General features: G+C 42.8%; 1 protein-coding gene across 2 annotated transcripts in view; it reads left to right on the forward strand.

Moving 5' to 3' along the window:
• Positions 1-24044, forward strand: part of WWP1 (WW domain containing E3 ubiquitin protein ligase 1) — a 2181222-nt gene that overhangs the window by 141861 nt on the left and 2015317 nt on the right. Inside the window, exon 2 of one of the 2 annotated variants that reach the window (XM_069621301.1) lies at positions 15041-15131. In XM_069621301.1, coding sequence (XP_069477402.1) covers positions 15062-15131 — 70 coding nt within the window. In that variant the 5' untranslated portion in view covers positions 15041-15061. Of the gene's footprint in view, positions 1-15040; positions 15167-24044 lie in introns of both variants that reach the window. The other variant, XM_069621302.1, reaches the window with a different exon arrangement.

Genomic DNA, 24044 nt, shown 5'->3' on the forward strand with positions numbered 1-24044 from the left:
AGCTCGTTAGTTTGAGTTGATGGGAGGTGATACCAGAAAGTCACACCCATGTGTCCCAGAAATCCATTGTCCCAGGCTGGAGCACTGCCGCTTTGTCTGACGAGGGTGCAAGATCCTCCACCCTTACCTATTCATATGCCCTGGGGGCTGTCCACTTGGGGGAGGTAGATACTGTTCCCAGGCAGCAAGATCCTTTGAAGCCAGGGCCTGTAAAAAACCTGTTCTGCAGGCCTCACAACTATTTTCTTTTTTCTTTCCTGGACCAGAAAGCAAGTCTGCTGGAATTAAATATCATATATGTTTTAAAACACACCCTCATCACATTTCTATGCAAGGACAGGGCCTTGATTCAGCAATTTGCTTTTAAACAGACATTTCTTGTTTGTAAAAAGCTCAATTTTACACGTGGTTAATTTTCCTTGGCTGTCACTTTACAATGTGGCCTTACTCGTCCATTTTCTGAACCTTTCCAAAGCCCCAGTCATGTTTCTAATGCACAGGCATCTGTTCAAATAAATGGTCCTTTGAAACTGACATAAGGTACGAGAGAGAGGGCTATTTGTAAAGAGTTTATCTGTGATATTTTGTTGCAAAAGTAAAGCGTTTTGCGTAGGGCTTGCAGTGAAGTTCTTTGCTATTTCACAGATCTTGACTGGCACAACCTGTCATTCAATGAAAAATGCCCCCATTTGCTGGACCACAACCTGAATATGCATGAACGTAGGTGGGTCTCACTGGAACCAAGTTGTGTACTGTTGAAAAGCTGATAGAGCACCAGGGCGCAGTCATTTTTAAAAGGCAGCATCTTTTCTTTTTCAATGAAAATCTTTGAGCTGGCAACATAGCAACGCTGCCTTTGATGACTTTTCTCTGGTGGAAATGAAGAAAATACTGGTAGCAATTCTATGGATGTTCTGTGTTTCATCTTGCCTCATGTGTGGCTGGTAAGATAACACAGGCATTATTTTGGTGACTGCAAAACACAGTTTTAATGCAAGGCGATACTGCTGCTGAGATGTGGTTTGGTGATGTAGGGGAGTTCTGCTTGGCCGGTGATGTACCCCACAAGAGGTGCTATGGCTAGTGCACCTGGCGCAGTGCAGAGTTCGAGGGCAGTTTGAAGGGCAGTCAATTACGGCATTCCTCGTACCAATTGTTGACGATTGTTCATTACCCACCGTACAGAGCACAAAAACATTGGGTGTACTCCGAGCCCAGTTTACCTTCGAAGGACCTATTTTTTTTTTCTAAAAATCAATGCGAGCAAGGGGCGACGAGTTGCAGAGCTCGAGGAATGAGGGGATCCTCAGAAGAAGGGGTGGTACGAACAAATCAAGAATGTGGGTCAGTATGGAGAAATCATTTGAAGCATCTGACGTGGCTCAAGAAGCCAGAAAAACCTTTTAAGATACAGAGACCCATTTTTCTCTGTGTTTGAAGGGCGATGGCACGGTGCCTGTTGGCACAAATGGGAACTGCAGCCACACGCTTTGCATCACAGATCTGGCTGGAGGTATGGCTGCTCTTCTTGAAACCTTGTTCACATGTGGACCATATGCCTATAGGCGGTTGCCTCCAACCTGGCCAGGTATGTGCAGGCTGTCTACCCTTAAACCCAGAGGAGCACCTGGTTTTGGCTCGTCCAAAGCCCAAAGTTACTTCTTTGCCTCCTTTATCCCCTGTTCACCTTGCGCCCCTTTCATCACATTATATGGAAATATCAAAGACTACGTTTGACGGGGAAAATCACAAACAATTGCAACGGAGAAGATCTAACTACGTTTCAGCATCATCACAGGCTTTAGCGAACATTCCTGATCGATAGCTGCTGTTTAGCCACACCAAGACCTTCCCCTCCCACCTAGCGTCCAAGCAGCAGCCAATGGCAATGGCTCCAGGTGACCAGGTATGAATTATTACTCTTCCTGAACACTTCTGAATCAGCGTTCAGTGCCATAAGGGAAGTGTTGGTTTATGACTTTGAAAACCGGTAAATACTCGACGACCTCACAGCTATGGAGGGCAGAATATGCAGGAAAATCGGAGAGTACCTGTTGCACGTTTGCGCCTACCAATGATACAGAAAATGGTACCTTCACCAGAACTATTGCTGCCTTGCATAAACTGAAAGTGATTATGGAGACTGAGGCTGGGATCACCGATCCCTGTTCTCCTCTGTACCTTCTTGGTTGAGCCTCACTGCAAAGATAGTTACCTATTCTTGTCTTTTTTTCCTCATTCTTTTCATTCCTGTCAAATGCTCTTACGAGGCTGCTCTGCACAGGTACCAATATCTGCTGCCATGATGACTGTAACCCTTCCCTTTCCAAGGCTAGGGCCACCACTGCTTCATCCAATATGGGTACTTAAACTGATGTTGTCTTGTGTCCTCCACCAAATTGACCTGCTTATGTGAAGCAGCGGGGTAGATTGTTGAAATGTTGGGGGGACAAATTGGGGTTGTTCGGTAGAGGAGTATGCCCATATCGGGATAGGTATGGGGAATGATTGTAAGGTAGTTCACAAAGATGTATATAATTGGTTAGTTAAAGTATTAACTAAAGGGGGAATGTTGGCGTGGTCAGGAAGGGTCCCCAGGATTACGAGGGGTTCATGTTGCGTGCGTTGTATTATTGACTGGGGGTGGTGGTGAACTGTTCATTACATGCCGAAAGCCGGGAAAGAATCGGGGTGTGAAAAGAACACATGGGACACTACATGAAGCACGGGGACAACCTATAAGAACAGAGATCAGTTATAGGTAATCTACTCAAACAGAAATGTTTTTAATTGCTTGCAAAACGATGGTACATTTTTCTACAGAAATAAAACTTAAGGACAGGAGATTCCATGCTCTGGCTGCCAGAAAAGGAAACAACCTACCATTGCCCCTGCTTTGATTAGGTCTTTTGCTGGTCAGCAGCTGACAATTGCTTGATCGAGTGTTCTTTTGGGCTGATTGTTTATCTTTCTTTCAAGTACTCCGGTATGGAACCATAAATCGACTTGTGTACTGGGCGCAGTGTTACAAATACATATGTATCAAGTGTAGTAAATTATGTATTGGATAGGTTACTTTTTAGTGTTACTGTTTGTTTAGAATTGATGCATATTAGAGTTGCACGCGTGTAGAAAGATGTAATGTTAAAACTACAAATATAACATGATCACAAACTGCACGGGGTGCTCGAAAGTACATGGAAACTGGGGGGGACCGAAAGGGTTTCAATGAACATGCGGAGTGGGGCCTGTCCTGAGATCCTGCGGTAAAGAAGGAATCTCATTTATAAAATATACACACGGAGAGATATATGTGTACTGCTAGAAAGTTATAGAACAAACACATGGGTGAACACAAAATTGCAAGCGCGCTCGGTCTTGTAAGGTGCAAAAAATAACTTTAATCTTATATTCTTATAAAATCCACACATAAGACATGTTATTTAAAAGAACCAACATGGTCTTACTGAACAGTTCATTACAGTCCTGCCGTGTCAAAGTGCACCATGCATTCCATCCCTCACTCAGGTACTTCTTCAGACGAAATTACCAATCATTGTTTGGGGTTGTCTTTTATTTCTTCATTCTGCCAAGTCACATGATGTTTGTGGTCACATGACTTATTATTAACTGGCCCAATAGGCTAAGTTAACCTGACTGTCCTTTTGTAATGCATCTAAAAAGCACCAACTAATGTTGTGCTTGTGACTTATCCGTATTTAACTTCAAATAAGCCAGCACTAATATATATATATAACCTTATCACTTGGCTGAATGTTCCAAAAACATTTTTTAAAACATTTCAGCCTGTGAGCCAAATGGCTCTTAATCTTTTTATATAGTCACCACTGCAGTGTAATCCTGCGTGGCACGTGCGAGAAAGTAAATTCGAAAGAAGCCAAAGGATTGCAAAAGTCAGCATGCTTCTAACGTTGTATAAATCATGTCTCTGTTTCTTGACACAAGCAGTAGTTAGCTAGAGTGAAAACTGGTTTCCCAGGGATCCCTTGCGTGGTGCTTTGAGTTTACCCAGAATGTCATAAAACTGGCTGTTACTTTTAACCAATATGGCAGAACAATTGGAAGCCAAAAGATTATAAGCAGCACACGTGCATTTTAAAATGGACAGTGCAACAATTGAAGTGCAAAGTGGCAATAGCTTAGTTGGGCAAATAGTATCACAGGGAATGGACAGACTTGAAAGACTGAAAAGAAAAATAAGCAAGTGGTGGGAAGCCATGACTCTAACAATGTACTTGGAAGAGAAAAATATTCCAAGGGGCTTAGCATTTTAACCATTCCCACCTATGAAGAAATTGATCCAGAATAAATAGAAGTGGGCATACCACAAACACTTGCTCTTTCTCTATGAATAAGTTACTTATTAAGTTTGCCAAGAAAGACTGGACCAAACTAATGGGTGAAATAGAAAATCTAGAAGAACTGTATAAACCCAGTGAAGCAGATGATTGTCCTCCATTCCTGCAACCTTTTCTTTTTTAATTTTTTACAATCTGGAACGATATGAAGGGGAAATAAGAATTAAAAAAAACTTAAATTCCAAAGAAACAAAGACTATCGGCAAGGAAGAATTTATACATTAGCAAAAACATATCATGAACCGATCAAGGAACAATTGCAACAAAATAAAATGGCTAAACTGGTAACAGTAAATCTTGTGGAAGCTACCTCATCTGAAATGGAATCCTCTGACCCGGAACTTGGGTCTACACATTTTTATTTTTTAGAGGAGTTCAAACTGTTCCATTTAGAGAGCAGAAACGACAGGAAACCAATAGGAAGGCCACATGGAGGAGGAAGGGGAGCTGCACTAGGAAGACCAAACCAGACTGGAACAAAAATGTGGGAGACGGCTCCTCTCTGGGGCGGACCACTCATTCTGGGAGAGGACAAAGTGCCAAAGGGAGAGGTTGAAAAGACTTGGAACTGAAAACTAAAGTATTCAATATATCAGAAAGAGTGATTACAGAGACGCAACAGATTCTAGAGCTCGGCCTATCATTTCTCCCACACAGAACTTCAATTTTGCTTAAACTCCTAGATCTTTTCAGATTTCTGCATAAAGCCAAGTTAAAATAATTCTTCCTTACTAAAGTAAAGTGAGTAGCGATTGCACAGCAGCAACCACTTCACCCCCAAAGCCTAGCCATTAAGTGTCAATGACTTGGACAGTTTAATATGTCTCGATACACTCAGGTGATGAATTAAGATCAGTTGATTTAAACAATGAACAAATCTTGACCAGGTTTGACATCTTAACAGACCTAATGGAAGAAAGTGGGTTAAAAAACAAATCCACCTTCAACCCGCAAATACTCTCCAATAAATAGTAGCATTTAAAGAGTGTGAGATTAAAGATTTGAGGAGCCTTGAAGGAAAAACAGATTCCAACTGCTCAAATTTGAAAAAGAACATAAGAAGGCACTCTCGAGTTTAAAAAATGACACATCTATAGTCATCGGGCAGGCAGATAAAGGAGGAGTTGTTGTCTGGGCAAGAACTAAATACCTTGAAGCAAACAACTGAACAATGTTGCATGTTATGACCAAGTACCCAATGATATCCTTACGAGCACGCAAGTTGCATTGGATGGTATGATTTCATTCATTTAAAATCAGGAACTTATTGGAACCAGATGAATTATCTTACATGATTTAAAGGTTTTCCTTTTAAATAGATTGTATATTGTATACCTGAAAAGCATCTTTTCACCACCAGGACATGTTCCTTCAAACACTTGTGAAAGATCTTAACTCTTGTGTCAGGGATATGATTTTTCGTGTGCCGGAATCGATGGCATTGTGTAGTTTGCCTCCGCACTGTGCAGTAGCTACAGTGGAGCTCTTGTGCAAAATCAGAATCCAATGGAAATCAACACTTTGGACGACTGATATATGCCACAGTATCCTGATTAGGATCTGACTGGTAAACATACGGACCAACCTGTCTGTTGGCTTCTGTCTGGCATTGATGAACTGTGTGATGAAGTCCTGGGAGATTCCAGTAGGATCCAATCTAAATATTAAGGAACCATTTTCTGTTGGGTGACACTACCATATCCAAGGTGCTCCTTTCAGTGATTACACTAGAAGCCTGAAGGATAGGTTCCTCCATTGACACTACCCCATTACTGAAAGTTGGAGATTTGCTCCAGAAGACAGCTTTCACCTATTGTCAGGGTAGACCACAACGCTGGACCTCCTTGATCCTGAAGAAGGTCGAAGAACACTGGACCAATTAGAAATGGGCCATGAGAATACGACCAAAACATATGTAGATCTTGGGAATAAGCTACATTGCTTTTCTATGAAGAATATACAAACAATTGCTTTAGGTGTAACAAAAATGCACATTGAGGTGCTTGTTTTATGTGAAGGTGTAATCGCCTGTTTTGTATAAATAGTGACCATTGAGTGTGCAGAATGTGTATGTATGGTGAGATGAATGAGTAAATGTTGAACTGTTGTAGATTAAGGTACCTTATGAGCAAACAGTACTATAATTGTTTTGTGAAGCAATAACAAAAACTTTTTCAATATAAATATAAAATTTGTTTATTGAACATATGTGATCTCTCTAGCTTCATTCGCCTAGGTCCAATTTTTGCACTTTTCAGGGATACTACAGTCCTGCTGAGTAAAAGTCAGACAATAGATTTGGAATCGGAATAAATCTTAGTCACTATGGATGTGTAGGTGCTTTTCCCCGGCTTACTACGTGTGAGAGAAAATAAAATAACCAACACTCCCCCTGTCGGGGAAGGAGGCGCTGAGACCCGGCTGCAAGAGTTCAAAGGATGGTTTATTTCTCTAGCTAGGAAATAACCCAAAAAACCCCTACTAAACATTTACATCATACTCGTATATATATCAATTAAAGTAACTCTAACAAAAAATACTAAGCGGACCCGTTTGGCCAGGCGGTGTGGTGCTGTAGGTGTGGGTGGCATCTCTTCCTTCTGGTTGGCTGAGTGGCTGACGAGATGGCAGACGTCAAATATCTTGTGCTCCACGCAAGTCAGGGTCCGGTCACTGTGGTCACTACCTGAGCTAATATGTTGCATTCGAAAAACACTAAATAACAAATGATCTAAACATTTTATGCTACTTTTCATATTTCTGCACAAGTCACACATAACAATTATTGTCAGTACTATTGGGTCATTCGTGGTTTTAATTGGAGGCCTTGACCTTCATTGTGCATGTAAAAAGAATCCAGCTGTGTTTCACGGTTTATAGACATAATTTCGAAATCAAAAATTTCGAAAGTCAAAAAGTCGAAAAAAAAATGTCGAAAAAAATAATGTCGAATTTATTTTTTATGACGTTTTTTTTTCGAAATGGGGGGGTTCCCCCCCCAACCCCCGTTTTTTTTTTTTTTTTTTTGTTTTTACCTTTTTTTTAACTATAAACTAGAGCCCAAACAAAAATATCGAAAAAAAAAATAATTCGACATTTTTTTTTTCGACATTTTTGATTCGACTTTTTTGACATTCGAAATTTTTTTTTCGATATTATGACTGGACACCGTGTTTCACATATCTCCTAAACTTTAGACCTATATATGTAAAAACATATGTTGTGTTAAGACGCTTAAGGTTAGTAGTGGGTGTGTTGGGTGGGTTTCGCAGCACAGCGAGGGTCTGGCACTTGAAAGAAATACCTTACAGGGAGCGCAGAGTCAGGATGGCAATACATTGCTCTAAATGGGGGTGGGTGGCTTGCACGTTTATGGGGACGAACGCGCAAAAAGTGCTTAGCTCATCCTGGTTCACATGCTGGTTCTCATGCTAGCAGTGATCTCAGAGGAAGAAAACTGTATCATATTGGTTGTTGCAACTTTCTCTGGCTTCAGCGTGAGAATGGGAGCGCAGAGCTTTCCTTCGCAGGGGGAGTGCAAGGGTGGGGGCCAGCCAGCTGCCTGCGCGCCTTGTGTGTGTCTCTGTCCTTGGCTGCTGCGGTGGAAGGGGAGCTGAGCATTGCTGTACTATCGCAGTGAGACCTGTTTACCCAAAATGGAGTCGAAAGGGGGCACAAAAGATGAATGCCCCGTGTCCTGCTCAGTAGTCCCATCTATGTAGCAGTCAACCGTGGTTTACTTTACATAAGGGCAAGGGGCAATCCTACTACCGGAGGCACGTGGTCCAAGCCTCGTACTGAGGAGTGTACGGCGCGAGGGAGCCTGTGGACCCCTCACTCCCATACAGATGTAGTATCCCTGTACACTTTGATATTACAACAAAATGGCCTCAAAGCATGTGAACACTTTTTAAATTCAAGAGCCATCAGTTTCAAGCAACAAAATGAGGTACTTATTACACTCCTTGAATTTTGTCTTGAACATAATTTGTTTTTGTTCGACGGTAAGCTATAGAGACAAAAATGTGGGACTGCAATAATGTGGGACTGCAATGGAGTCCTGCATAGCCCCCAAAAATGCTAATCTGTACATGGGTTGGTGGTGACAGGAGCATGCATGGTCAGATCGGTTTGATGAATACCTGGGGCAAATTGTCTCTTGGCACAGATATATAGATGATCTGTTCCTGATTTGGAAAGGAACAGAAGAATCACTAGTTATATTTCACTGCTTGATGACAAATTGAATTTGAAGTTAACTTTTTCCAGTAGTCCCAACAGATTGGTATTTTTGGATGTAGATTTTTGGATGTAGATTTGTTAATACTGAATATTAAGATTTGTAGTGAACTACACAGAAAAACTACTGCATCCAATGCCATTTCACATGGTAAATCACCATCCCATACATCTTATCAAAAGCATCCTCTATGGGGATAGGATCAGAGCTAAAAAGAAACTGTTCATTGGATAATGACTTTCAACAAGAAGCCAATAATATGGAAGCACGTTTTCTTGAAAGGAAATATTCCAGGCAAAGTGTCACCAATGCTTATGGTAAAACCACTAAACGAAACGGATTGTAACTTTTGAAGGTGAAAGAAACACTGAATGTATAAGATTTATCACTCAATTTAGGCTTCAGTTACAACAGATTAGGACTATAGTCTATAGTCCAGAAACATTGGCCGATTCTCAAAGCCGAGATAATCTGAGTGGCATATTAGGGCAGTTTCCCTAAATGATGTTCTATAAAGCAACATCTTTGAAAGACTTACCATCACCCAGCATGTTAAAGCCAGTTATTCAACAAACTAACTAGCTCGGTAATGTGACATCTAGGACAAGTTTTGACAAATGTAAACATTTTTAAATGAGTAAATTGACTGAGAAGAAAACTATGGTAGAATATGGCAGCAAAAAGCAAATGAATTGCTACATCGCAAAAAAGATTGTCTAACCAGGTTTGTGGTATATGCAATCCATTGTCCATGTGCAAAGGTGTACATAGGATTGACCATTTGCCAACAAAAATTCTGCATTATCGAGCAATTCTCCACAAAGATAATTATCCTTTGGCAGTACACTTTGCGGATAGACACAACAGTGATGCAACTCTATTGAAATACTTTGCATTTGCGCATGTTCCCGATCTGGCAAGAAAGGGCAATAGAGAACGCAGACTCTGCAAGTTGGAATCTAAATTAATTATAGAATTTAATACAAAGAAACCGTTTGGGCATATCTCAGATGAAGAGTTGTACATCCATCTATTAGCCGATTAGAATTCCATGACTAGTTATTGGAATTACATTTTAAAGATGTGTCTCTACTATAATGAAACGGTTGGTAACGTGGTTTTTAAGTCTTTACCTTTTCATACAGTTTCAAAGGTTTTTATGGATACATTCTTGTGTTGTATAGATGTGAAAGATATATGCAATAGAGAATGTGTCCAATTATTTATGTGATGTACAATAATTAGCACTTTGGATATTGGTATGGAGTACAAGGCACTTTAAAAAAAAGTTGCACTTTAGCCCACTCGGGCAGGACATTGAAATCTGGGTTTTTCCTTCATGATGCACCTGGAGACTTACTATCAGGTGGCCCAAGCGAGCCGCTCAAGTACTGGTATGGGACATGGCTATATGCGCAGTATGTTGACCTTGAGAGGGCCATTGTGTCACTGAATAGGCTCACTGCTGAACTATGGGGGAAACGATGCAGTAAACGATGAGATATTAACACTGTCCACACTACACTCACAGCATTGCGTGGCCTACATTCTAGATATCGGCAGCAACAGCCTTTACCTGCGGAGGTGTTCTTTATCGGAATAAGGGGGTTAAAATGTACATTTAATCTGGGTCTGCGCAGAGAATTGGCACAGAGAATTGGCTTTCCTGGGTATAGTGAGAATGGAGGACTGGTTTGTCGATGGTGAATTCCTGACCTGAGATGGATTCAAGGCTATGGAAAGCACATATCCCATGTGACCTATCACAGAGTCAAAGGGGAGTTGTGTACTGTTAATGAATTAACTTCTGAGGCTGCTGCAACCTTCGGATATGATGCTGTACATTAAGGGGGCAGAGCAACCAAAAAATAGTGTCCAGAATGAATTGCATCGAGCACCATTGTCGTGTGGGGGCCCCCAATAGGGCTAAATTGAAATGGGGAAAATATGCTGGGTCACAATATTGGCGGAGAGGATTGGTGGTGGTTCTACGTTATTTCGCCGAATGATTTTACATCGTGGGACTTTTCATTGCCACCCTTTCATCGCCAAAAACTCCTTTTTAAAAAAAAATTTTTTTATTTATGGGGGGCTTCGTCCCTCCAACCCCCTTTACTTAAATAATCATACCCCAAACCAGAGCAAACACCCCCCCCCCCCCCCCATAAAAAAAAGTTTAAAAAAAGTTTTTGGCGATGAAAGGGTTGGCAGTGAAAAGTCCCACGATGTAAAACCATTCGACGAAATGCGTGTATACCGCAGACTTCTAGGCATGATTCTTCTCCTAGCTACACCATGTGTGACGATGCGCTGGTGGGCGCAGGAAACCGCTGGTGTTGAATATTGGATGCAGGAACATGCTTTGTGTAATACAGAGGAGGACACTAGCGCTGCTGATGCCATCCTCACGTCCTAAAGATTATTGGAGCCGATTGCTGTCTTCTCAATAGGGCAGATAATCTTCAAAGGCATAGAGGTAGAAATGTCTAGAAGAGGGGGAGGTCAGGGCAGTGAGTAGATATGTGGGGCGGAATGAGGCTGTGCAGTCTCTTCAGGCACATTTCCTGGAGAAAAATAATCTGTACAGATACGAGATACTTGCAGGTTGTGCCACTGGGTGAAGATGATATGCAATTCTTGCGATGAGGGCAGTACACAGTTGGTGACGAAACTTTATTTCATTGTGTGTGTGTTTGGTACCGAACATGGCAGGGATGTGGGCGGGTTGGGGTGTTAAGTAATCCTACAACCAAGTGTCACTTATTTTATTGATTGTGGAACTGATGTTAAGGATGTTATGATTGTTCATTGTTTTGCTTTGAAAAAGTAAGACTTTTGATATGTATTTTTTAAACCTACAAGGCTTAATGAATTAATTAGATTCCAATGTAGGCCAGCACCCTGCAATAGCAGGAAAGACCGAAACTATTTACTTTTTGTGGTGTAGGCAACGGTGGGGTTAGGAGTATATCACAAACTACAATTCTGATCAGTCATAAATAGAATGAACTCTGAGCAATGCACTACAGTAATATCAGTGAAAGGCGTTGTTGATATTTACTAAATGCACTGGCGTCTTACGCTTTTCCATGGAGGCACATTGATGCATTTCGTCTCGACCATGAGCGATGCATAGTTGATGGAGAAGCTGATGTTGGAAGCAGGGGTGTGAGCTGTGATTTATTACTGCCATGGCATCTGACCGTAGGTTGATCTTGCAGCAGATTACATTTTCACAAGATTGCGGATGAGGACTGGTGCGATTCACAGATAAGAAATATAGGGGATGCACTGCAACAACAACAACAAAAAAACTCCATATATGTTGCAATGCGGATCTCATTACGGTTGGTCGAAATGAACACATGTGAGTTAACCCTTCCTTTAAACAAACGCTTTGCTATATTTTGGATTGTTATTCTACACCTTCAAAAAGGTGTTAACTTAAATGGGCAATCTTACTGGTAAAATGTAAGCAATTCTACTTCGGTTTGCGCCTCAGGCTTTGCTTCCTATTTAACGAATCGCCATATGCTTTAACCCATCTTGTTGTGTCTTTTGGACCAGCTGTCTGGCACACAACTATTGGTATATTGGAGGGAGGTTAAACAAATCTGAATAGCACATTCGTTCGTAAACGGGGGCATTTTATCTTCAAGTTCTGTGACATGAATTGGTGTAATTGGGAACAATGTAGGACGTTACAGGCTGGTAAAACCGACCAAACTAAGGACATTACCAGAGTTGCTGTGTTTCTATGGCCTACACCTGATGTAATTACTGCCATTAGCACCATGGCAAAACATCATGGGTGCTTGGATTAACACAAAATACAAAACACGATGTCCTCCATGGAAAGAGGAAAGGAATAGCTTCTTTCCCATTCGCATAGCCGCCTAAAAAGAAGAGGAGCAGCAGATGGTGGGGTGGTTGTAAGGGGAGTGACTGGGGTAGAAGAAGCAAAGCAGCAAGTGTTAGGCAGAAACCTGTGCAGTTCCCTCTGGGACCACTGCAAAAGATTTAGGACTACAGGTGTTTGGCAGTAAACCCACTTGGTAGCAGTCTGTACCACACAGATTCACTTGGTAGCTGTGGCTGAGCAGTCAGACTTCCCTCAAGAAGAGTTAGGCAGTATACAGAGTATTCACAATAGGTCAAGAGCACACAATAGAACAAGTAAACACTGACCAGGGCTTGGTGCAAAAGAGATATAATTATTTATTTAAAACCACATCTAGAAAAACACACAGGCACTAATAGTAAGCAATTCAAAAACACGGTCACTAAAAGATATACACTCCCTTAAAAGAATATTAGACAAGTCTTAAGTAAAGCCCCACTTATTTTCAGACAGCGGTGAGCGCTTAACGTAGATGGCACTCTAATAGTTCGTTTTAAAAAGGGAGACAAAAGCAGAGAACAAATTGAACAGATCCCAACACTTTTACAAGAACATAACAAGAGAGGAAGGCAAAGTAAAACCGTGAATTTATGGTCAGTAGGCTGGATCCGCTTTAGGAGGATCGAAACGAAATGTGTCCGAGGTCACACGGTTGCAGTGCACAAAAAGTCTTGTAATGGTTCAAAAAGGAGTTGGACCAAAGAAAGGGACCGGTTAGAGGGTCAAGGCGGCCAGCCCAGTCCAGAAGGTTAAGGAGTTATTATTACCTTGTTGCAATCTTTAGAAAGGGAGGCCTGGCGGACACGGTACCTTAAAGTGGTGAGAATGCTCCAGCGGGGGCAGTTGTTCCTGGCAGCGGGTGCAAGTCGGTGCTTCGTTTGGGGGAAGAGAGGATCTCGTCGTGGAGGAAGACAGGGCCCCGTTGCACTGCCAGGGAAGAAACCAGCCGCGGAGTTTCTCAGGTACAAGGAGCGGTCCATTGATTCGCGGTTCAGTGGTGAGTTGCTATCCGGCCGCTGGGGTGCTTGGCACGGGCAGTTCGACCACAAACTGGGCTGGGGTGCGAAGAAAGAAAGGTAAACTGGTTGTGCCCACCAGTCAGGGGAAGAAGCCTCTCCAGCCGGGAGATCTTCTCTGTCGTCGGGAAGTGGTGAGTCGGTTCCGCAGGGCTCCACCGGTGGTGTCGTCGTGGTAGGTCGGCTCAGCTTCTCCTTCGTCGGATTCTCAGGTCCTGTGGCGACTTCTGAAGTTCCAGTCCCCAAAGCCCTGTTTTTATGCAGAAAACCCCCATTCACTCAGCCTAGCTGTCACTGAAACATGCTAAGTGGTGAGCCGGCCGGCTCACCACTTGGGCCAATCACACAAGAGTGCGACTTGAGTTGTCCAGGGTGCCTAAACCCCTTCCCACACCCCCTGTGGTACCCAGACAGAGTGGCACCACTTTTGGAGGCTTCTGTGGAGAAGCCTGCCAAAAAGAGGAACAAAGGGCTCGACTTGGGTTGGAGTCACAGAAGAGAACACAAACGCCTTTTTAGAATCGAGTCTTGGCAAAAAATACCAACCGGAGAATTAATATTAATTAAATAAACCGGCGGTATGTTCGAGGCTATGATATTTAAATAATTAAAGTTGGTAACCTCGAACAATCGGAAAATCCCATAGGGAAATATTCGCGGTCGAATATAAAAAGTAGTTTCCACTGCCACCAGCCAAAACTCGATCAGGGGGGACGGAGATGTGCCCCCTCGACTAACAGACCCCGGGGCAATCGAATTGCCCAGACCAGTACGTCCACAATATGATGGTTTGTACTGGTTTCTGTTAAAAATGTGGGACTAGTAAAGCCAATGGTGACTTTACATGCCCTGGGAGACAGTAGTCAGTCCCAGGGTATGGAGTCTATGGTGGGGTGTCACTATGATACCCCTGTGTTACTGCACGGAGGGTGCTGTGTAACACACATCGTAAAAACACGAGACCCTATGGAGTAAAGGACCCCATAGCCCATAAAACACATTACCAGTCAAGGGAATACCATAAATCATGTCCAAGAGTGGGAGGAAAAGAGTCTCACTCTTGGCAGGAGGAAAAAACAAACTCCAGAAATCCAGCAAAGCTGCTGGGGGGACTCACTAGGTAATTCTCCCTAACAGCAAGTAAATGTGGATTTAATACATTTACTTTAAAGTGGTGGTAAACGCACAGAATGGGGACTGTAACAGAGCAGCTGATAGCTTTAAGTATTCATTCAAGCTTGTACCGGTCGATTCACTTGTGTAGGTCATACGTTTCCTATAAATGGCATACTGTTGTGATATCAATGTTAATGGATGCTTCTTGATGTTGGGGCATATCAGAGGCAAAAGGCCATGAATACAGTTTCGAAAGCATGTTTCTTTTGGTTTTCTGTTCTAATCATGATTGGAGAAAAAAACTGTTTGAGATAGGCTTATGAATATAAATAGCCGACCCAATAACTGAAGTGTTTTTAATGTGGTTTTGTTATTTTTAATGTTGCAGGTAAAAGCTGCAGCCTGTGACATGGCCACAGCCTCACCACGGTCTGACACCAGAAACAACCACCCTGGAAGATGTCAGCTGCATGTAACTGGTAAATTGCTGATGAAGTTAATGTCCGATATATTGGTGAGGTGGCTCTTATTTAGTGAGGTATCTTTTGTATTCACTTGAGCTCACAATTAAAGTTAACTTTAAGTAGATACTCTTTTAGAATAAAAGGTAATCTGTTCAGAATCTTGTTGGCTTTTCTCGTCGTACTTTGTTTTCGTCTGAGAGACACAAATGTGGGTCCATCAGTATTTTTGATGATGTCTGATTTATTTTGTTGTTTCACCTTGAAATGTACTTTGAAAATAAAAAAAAGCAGATTATGGAATCTCATGTACTATACTGCCTTTGCCTTATTCGCGTTTTTAAATTTTTGGAGCTTTGCCAGGCGGGAGGAGAATCTTTCACTCCATTAGATTATCTTCTATATTTGAATCCTCCCCTGCCACTATAGAGAATCCTGTGAGCTGTGTCAAGACACGATTCTGCTCACGTAGTTTGGTTTAACTAAGATCAACACAGGTACTTGCTTCCCTTATAGATGGCAGACCCCTAGCTTTTTAGGCAGCTTAGTGGGAACGTAATGGTAGTTTGTATCAGAAAATTGTGCCAACGCATGCAAAAGTAACTGCCACAGGGAAGTGTCTTTTTAAATGTTATTGGTATACATTATTTGTTAAAAGGCTTTTGTACTGTGCCAAATAACCACCTTAGTAGTTTGCGTGCCTAGTGCCAGAATTTAGCATATTGTGTCCCCACTTGTGTTATCCTGACTTTGTTTGGTCTGAGCATGAGGCGTGAAGGTGAGATAAGAGCAAAGGAAACTAGGTGCAAAGTAACACATGGGGAGGGTTAATGTAATAAGGACAAGGAGTTTTTGTGATCGATTGGATGCATGTGGGTGTATTCGTACATGTTTGGGTTAAACTATGATGTGAGACACTTTTAATTATAAAAGTGGTTGAAGGCATGTATTTGGGATGTCTGGTGGCCTTGAGATGTGTCCATGTCGCCCAGCTAGGACATGGTGGCTTTGGGTGGGTTGCACTTATATTTTTGGACATATGTCAAACTCAGTAAAAGAAATTCTAGATCTTCCAAGCCCATGCATCAGAAGGGGTCCAGTGAAGAATAGATTGTTAGAAAGGTGTAGGATGGTGGGTACCAATAAGGCATGAAGGACAACGTAGGATTTTAGCTAATCCTTCAAAAATATGCTGCAAGCCAGGCATTTCGTAATGTGACCTGCCTTAGAGGTGATAAATCCTTGTACTTGCTGAAAGGACTCTGCTTACTCTGGTATATATCTGATCCATTCAGACCATAATAATGTTCACAATCCATAAGGGAGGTGACCACACCACACAACAGTCCCAAATGAGGCACTCTTCCTGACCAGCAGTCACAAGGAACCACCAGTGTGCCAAAAATAGGCTAAGGAATGAGGTTAACTCAACTGCCTAAAAGAGGCCAAGACCGCAAATCAACCAGCAGTAATGGTGGGGTTCCTAACGAATACAATAGGAAGTCCGCAAAACGAAAAATCCCTGTTGGAGAATCAGTCACTGAAAAATATCTACCTTTTCTCAGACACGCTGGCTTTTAGCATTTGGTGTGCCACTGTGATTTTGCATCATTTTCATATTGAAGTTTTCCTATTCTCATGCAATAGTTTAATTTCAAATGTTTCCTTGTAACCTAAACCACTGCAGCATAAATATTTGGTGCAGTTGGATTACAATATATAGAAGTGATGGCCTAACGACTCAAGTTTTTTGTAAGCACAGTTAAATTCATATAGAAACATCAGCTTGACAGATGAATAACCACATACAAAAACAGGAAGCAGGACTGAAAATGATCTACGGACAGGACAAAGGGCTGAGGAAGGCATAGCTCTCAACCATTTGTGTCACAAAGGCGGGTGAAAACACCCGATTTTATTTTTGGCGGGTGAGAGGCCCATTGAAATGAATGGGCATGCAGGAGGCTTGGCGGGTGAGTCAGCTGTTTAGAAGGCGGGTGATACCCGCCAAAAGCGTGTGAGTTGAGAGCTATGGGAAGGGAAGACTCGAAACTGAGATGGAAGCAGTAGAAGAGGTTGAAAATCGATAGGCAAACACGAGGCCTGGCGGAAACCACCTGGGCGACTCGTCCATCATTGATGAGCACGAGTGGACTGACCTAAAGCATACAGTGGGCCTCTTGTGTGGGCATTCTATTTTTCAGCACCTTCTCCTTGCGCCCATTTACCACAGCTTTCTTATGTGTCGCTTCGTCCCATTTCTTTGAAGTAAAGGGTTTGTTATAAAGCTTCCAGTGTGGTATTCCTCACTTTAACAAACGTTGAATGTCCGTTTTTTTGGTAATGTTTAACTGCTTTTTAATCCGCATGTATCGGGAAAAGACCTTTTTAAAATGCACTATTTGGACCCATTTTTCAAAACTTTCGTGTGGGAGAATCCTCAAAACCCTCCGTATCTGCTAGGCTTCCTCGCATGGTGCAATATGAAGCCACTTGGAAACATAAATTGCCCTGTAAATGTTTTTCAGGGTCCACCACTGTCTATGCGGTTAACAATCTCAGAGGGCCCCTTCCTCCTGTATAGAAGTGGGTTTCATTTGATCTATCTGTACATAGAGCGTGGCATGGACGCACTGAAGGATAAGCAGTTTTCTGACCTGCAGAAAATGAGATGCAATAAATGCATTCATATTTCTCTTGGTAACAAATACCACCCGACACGTGTTTATTGTATTGGCCGAACGGAGCGGTGGCCTCGTAATTCTTGCTGCAAATAAAGTTAGTATATTTACTAAATTCCATTGCACGTGACAGAATACAACCGTTCTTTATATTAAAGTAATTATTAAATTATAGGCATTGTTTTGCGTACGCCCGAGTGTTTGACGCTGAGGCCACTAGAGGGGTAGTCCCTACTCATCCTATGGCGGTGATCTTCAACCGTTGGCGCTGGCACCCCTAGGCTGCCTTAGCGGGGCAAGAAGGATGCTTAGGGGGGAGCGCAAAGCTCTTTAAAATGGGATTATGTTGACTGATATCAATAGAAAATAAAAACATTTTAGACCTTTTTTGCTTGTGGGGGGCCTAGAATCGCCACTGGAGCTAAAAAGATACCAAAGAAGCATTTCCTTAATTTGGCTAGACGAAGCCATTCCAGCTAAAAATCCCCAAATGCGCAGCGCCACATAGTGAGATTAATGGTTTACTTGGCTCGTCCTATCATGGCTGAATGAGTATATTTGATATGCATATACTCGTATTATGAACCCAAGGATCATGCTACATTTGTAACATACTCAAGGACCAAATGACAGACTAGAATGACTTTACGCAGATGCGTGATTGTTCTCCAGGATGAATTGACTGAGCAGTGTTTTGCTTATAGGGGCAAACCCTTTTTGTTCTTTTTATTATTAGGTTTTTATACTGCAGCAACTCACCACTGTAATAGTCTCAAAGCATGCAAACCTTGTTGGAGTTAAATGTGCGTAACTTTCCGCCCAGGGATTGCAGGACCTTAGTCTGCTTCGGATACATTGACAAGAAAATGTTTCCAAAGGGAGAGATGTTTAAGTAAAATCGGGTGTGGTGCATGATGGTGTATAAGCAGCTGATTGATAGATGGAGATTGCTGTATATTAAATTTATATGTAAAATATAGGGGCATGAGGCGCTCAAGATATCCTACGCATGTTGTGGGCATTGTTGACGAGGTTCATCCTAGTGGATTGGCAATGTATTTTCAAAAGGTCTAGATAACTCGGTTGCTGAATGCCAATGACAAATGTCTTAAGGATATGTGTTGCTTATGAAGTAAATAAAGCAGTTAAACGGTAAGAAAAAAGTATGTATTCTACAAAGAATGAAGAGGCAAAATGCTAGGTTTCATCCCACTCCAGTCTCCTCCAAACCAGGAGCTTGCACATCAGTGACCATTCAAGCTAATGCCCACCTCCTCCCCCAAACTGTTACCTGAGCTGAAAGATGATGTACGCCCCTGTTTCCTGAGCTGAAAGATGATGTACGCCCCTGTTTCCTGAGCTGAAAGATGATGTACGCCCCTGTTTCCTGAGCTGAAAGATGATGTACGCCCCTGCCAAATCCACTCCACGCCATTCCACCTCGGGCTGAGCCCCCCTGGCCATCAGTATTTGTCCTCTTATCCCACCAGACACAATCCAGCATCCTCTTGCTGTCATGTGCCAGTACCAAACTTACTACTAGCTGCATCAGCTCTTATCTCCTTCCCACCCTGGTCCCTGCACTCCCACCTCTGCTGGGGCCCTTGTGTAGTCGATAACCCCCGCACCAAGTGAAACCAACAATATTGGGCGTCTGATCTCCGAACATGTTAATTATTTGGTACATTCCTACACAAGCTCAGTAGGAACTGCTTATCCTGGTTAACCCCTTAAGTGCCGAGGACAGAGTATGGTCGTCCTATTTTGCATAGAATTGCATATAGGTCGACATTTATTAAGATTACTAAAAAAAAAAAGTGCAGCCTTTCAAACATGAATTATTTATACATTATTAAAATGAGCATAATGAGACAATATGAATAATTATGACCAATTAGAAACTTTTGTATACATGACGGGTGGGGATCTGAGGCGCACCATGTAGTAAGAATGTCAGGAAAAACTCTGCCTTTGTTCTAGATGAGCGTACTCTGTTGCTGGGTTGTTTTGTATTTGAAGTAACTGAAGCTGCATGCTAGCACAGTAAATGCCATTGCAAGACAAAAGTTAAATAGGACGTGACAACGGTTTGTGGCGCAGACTTTAGCTAATGTCCGGTTGTTTTGATTCCGGTCCCAGACTGCTTAAGGAGGCTTTATATCCAACTGTTTGATTAAATCACGGGTGCTTACCGCAAGTGTGAACTTGAGTGCTAATTCTGTGGCGATTGGTTCCAAAATAGCTCCAACGTCTAGCCTAATGCAGATTTGTAATCTCTGGTCTCTGTGATTAGGAGGTCTAGGGCTAAGAGATGCCATGTCCAGACTGTTACTGTGGTTGTATATAGGGAACGTCTAACGAATGAGCTGCTTTTAAGTTGCTTTGCAGGCTTCTACATAGCCCAGTATTACATATTTATAGATCTAGCTATGGGGTTGGAGAACCTCCTTCCTCGATCTCCCAGATCAAAGGCCAGTTAGGAAAAGCAAGAATAATTCTAGAGAGTTGTGGAAACCGGTTTGGTTTTACTGTTGGCTGGGTTTATGAGTGAAGGAAGTGACGTGACACTCAGGAAAATGGGTAGAGGCAGCCAAAATGCTGCTCGTTAAAAAGGCAGCCTGAACAAAGTATTGTCCGTTTTTTTTGCATTGGCATGCATTTAACCCTGGAAGGGGAAATTCGAGGGAATGGGGGTGGAGAGAGCAGAGAAGGTTGGGGGAGGACAGCAAGACTGGGTTCAAGGTTTATGGTAGCAAGGGGTAGAAAATGGGCAGTGTTTTTGTTTTTTATTTGATGAACATGGAAATCGATTTCGATCAGAAATGACCCGACAATGACACATTTACAGATGGCTTAACAGTAATACATTTACAGATGGCGGATGCATTCCCACAAAGGGTCCCCCGTACAGTAGCACAAAGATGGGAACAAGCACTGAGCTAGTTTAGGAGGGTGTTAAAAAGTAGAACATATAATGGGGGCTATTCAAAACAAACAGGACTAACAATATACATAAAACAGGTGACTTACAAAGGTAAAAAGTGTTTCAAACTAAAACCTTAAAGACTATATACATATTAAAAAATTACATTAAGCATCACTAGAGGGAGTGGTGGGGTCAGGTAGGGAAGAGCGGGAAATGGCAGGGTTGCTCCCTGTTTTGCAAATGGGTCAGGTTTTTAAGCTGAGCTTTGAAGAGAGCCTCAGTTGGGCTTGATTTGATTGTGATGTGCTGTGGGTCCCATTAGAGTGGACTGAGCAGGGAGAAATAGCAGAGGTGAGAGGAGGCACAGGGATGCATGCAACCGTGAGTTTGAGGGCAGAGGAGGATGATGAGGAATGGGATGTTGTGTAAACTGAGATACAATCAAACTGCACTGAGGGGAAAGACTATTGATAGCTTTGTAGAGTAGGAACTTGAAAAGGGAGAGGTTGTTCATGGAAAGTCAACTGGCGTGCTGTGTAGGGCAGGATCTGGGTGGGTTTTAGATAATGCGGGTATCAAAGTTGTGGACTTTATCTAGAGGTAGGAAAGAGAGGAGGGGAAGGCCGAAGAGTATGTCCGAGCAGTAGTCCAGTTTGCTGAGCACAAGGGTGGAGATTAGAGGTTGTAGAGTCATTAGTAATGAAAGGACCCATTTCTGAATGTTGAGGTTATTACAAGTAGCAGTGGTAGTGATTTAATTGTTGCAGTCTGAGGTCGCTATCAAAGAGGACCCCAGGGTTGCAAGCCTTTGGCAAGGGAGCAAGAAGATCCGATGAGAAGGAGCTGGGAGAGGTCATAGGAATCCCAGGAGAAAGAGGACTTCCATTTTTATAGCAATCATCCTGTGACTATTGCAGTGGGACAGTTGCTAATCGGTTCTGAGATCACTGGGGTGAAGAAGCGAAAGAATAACAAGATTTGTCTTAATTAAAAAGGCGATTGTGAAAGCCAAACAAGAAGTGCTCATGTTGCAGATGTGTATAGAGGGCGAAGAGCAGAGGTCTAAGGACGTATCCTTGGAGGACGCTGACAGGCAGAGGATTGGGTGTTAGAGGGTTGCGAGTTCCAGGAGATTTTAAAGGATCAATCTTCCAGGCAGGATGCGATTTTGGGTGAGAACAAATTTGGATCATGGAGAGTGAAGAGTTGTAGTCAGCAGTGATTAAAGTGCAAAAGGGATCTAAAAGGATGAGTATAGACTAGAGTTTCTAATCGTGAGCAGCATAGAGAAAGATGGAGACATGCATGAGGGCGGTCTCTATGGAGTGTTCACTACGGATGCCAGATTGATGCCGATCTCCAAGGCCATTATTGTCAAGTGACCCTGTTGGGGACACCTGCTCCAAGGACCTTTGAACAATGGGCAAGGAGGTAAACTGGATGATGGTTCACTGGGATGTTTGCGTCAGCGGAGTGCTACTTCAATAATGGTAAGAGTTGTAGATTTGAACAATGTAGGGGAAGGGTCAGCAGAGGGAGAGTGGTTAAAGAGCTTAGAGGGATAAGGGCAGGTGCTTGAGACTTTGACCATTTAGGGAGCAAAAGGGTCAATAGGAGCACAAGATAGGGTGGTGCCACGATGGATGGATGGGTGGTAATTCAATAGGAGAAGTAAGAGGGGAGTAGAATTGCTAATAGGGAAAGGTGCTGGGGAGGTAGAGATAGGAGTGCTGTTAAGTGTCACACATTTTGGAGATTGTAGAGGAAAGGTAGTGAGCAAAGTCATTAGCAGGAAGGGAGTAGGTGGTGGAAATTGGCTTTGGAGGTGAGGGCAAAAGTAGGAGATTAGGTCTGCAATGTTGGATGATTTGGCAGAGTCTTGTGCAGAGATTTCTTTTTTTTGGGTACATCATTTTATTCATTATCAAGCAACATCTTGCAAATCGATAAGCGTAATTAACAGCATTCCAATATCCTCAGTATTATAAACCCAAAATATATGGTAACAAAATGTTGTTTAAAAAAACTAAACAAAAAGTAAAACACAGCTTGTCATAATTCTGAAGAATTGAGTAGACTGCTGGTCATGTGACCAGGCCCTGCAACTCAGTTGCTCTGCCCACCACCTATTTAATCAGTCCTCTCTAGGTGTCCTCATAGCCGGCGTCCTCCGCAAAGCACAGACAAAGACGAGGACCTCACCTGTTTGTGCTTGTTTGGCCTTGATCGGGCCAAGGGCCTGACCCGCACCCGTGTATTTCACCTACAAACTAATTCTACAACTGCTAGTTATCAAAAGACATCACAATGTGTCTCCTCGCTCCACAACCAATACCAACACTCACTAGGGTTCGAATGGCCAAGTGCCTTGGGCAGCCCCGGCAAGCTACCCTAGCAAACCTTATCAATATTGCCCTCGTCTCCATCCAACACCCACGGACAACATGCACACGCCCTCTCGTGTTGATCAATGCTCGCCCAGCAGTCGCTCACACTGCAGAGATCTCCGACCTCATTTTGTACAACACCCTTGATGCCGTTTTCATCACTGAAACATGGTTTACACCATCCTCACCACATGCTTTCGACATCGTTCTACCCCTATGCTACTGCTTCTAACATGCCGACAGGCCAGGAAGTGCAGGGTGCCAATCATTCACAGGAGCGATTCATCATGCTCCATCATCCCCTTTTTCTAAAACAAGCTTGTTTGAATCACTCGCTGCCAGTTCCCTCTAGCGTACAAGGAATTCCTCACCTTCCACTGAATCTACAGACCACCATACAGGAGTGACTTTTCATTGCAGACATCTCCAACTTACTCTCCTCTGCCAAATTAGCACGTTCTAGTAATGTCTGTCTTGGTGATTTGAACATCGCAAAGTCACAGCCTGACAACCGCACTCGAAGCACGCTTTTTTGCACTGACCGCTTCCATGGACCTTAAGCAAATTGTGCTCTCTCCCATGCACATCAATGGCAACACCCTAGACTTAGTCTTCACATTATCCCCCTGCATCACATCCAGCACTTGATAATGGGATGGCGGTGTGTCACCCACTCGATTATGGCTCAACTAAACGCCTCCTTCCTCAATGCCACTCATTCAAAACCTTCCCGGTCAATGAGCTACAGGCAAACTTTGCAGACTTCCCCATTACAGGGAATGGCTCAGGCCTTCAGAAATTATTCAGCAACTCTGCTATAAAGCTGGTGGACACTAATGCCCCCCTAAAATCCAGACGGCCAAAGACCAAACCATTCGCCCCATGGTATATCCCCAAGCTTGCCTCCAACAAACTGTCAGAGCCCTAGAGAAATGGT

The sequence above is a fragment of the Ambystoma mexicanum genome, chromosome 5q (assembly GCF_040938575.1).
Source record: "Ambystoma mexicanum isolate Mex_15411 chromosome 5q, UKY_AmexF1_1, whole genome shotgun sequence".
Classification (NCBI taxonomy): domain Eukaryota; kingdom Metazoa; phylum Chordata; class Amphibia; order Caudata; family Ambystomatidae; genus Ambystoma; species Ambystoma mexicanum.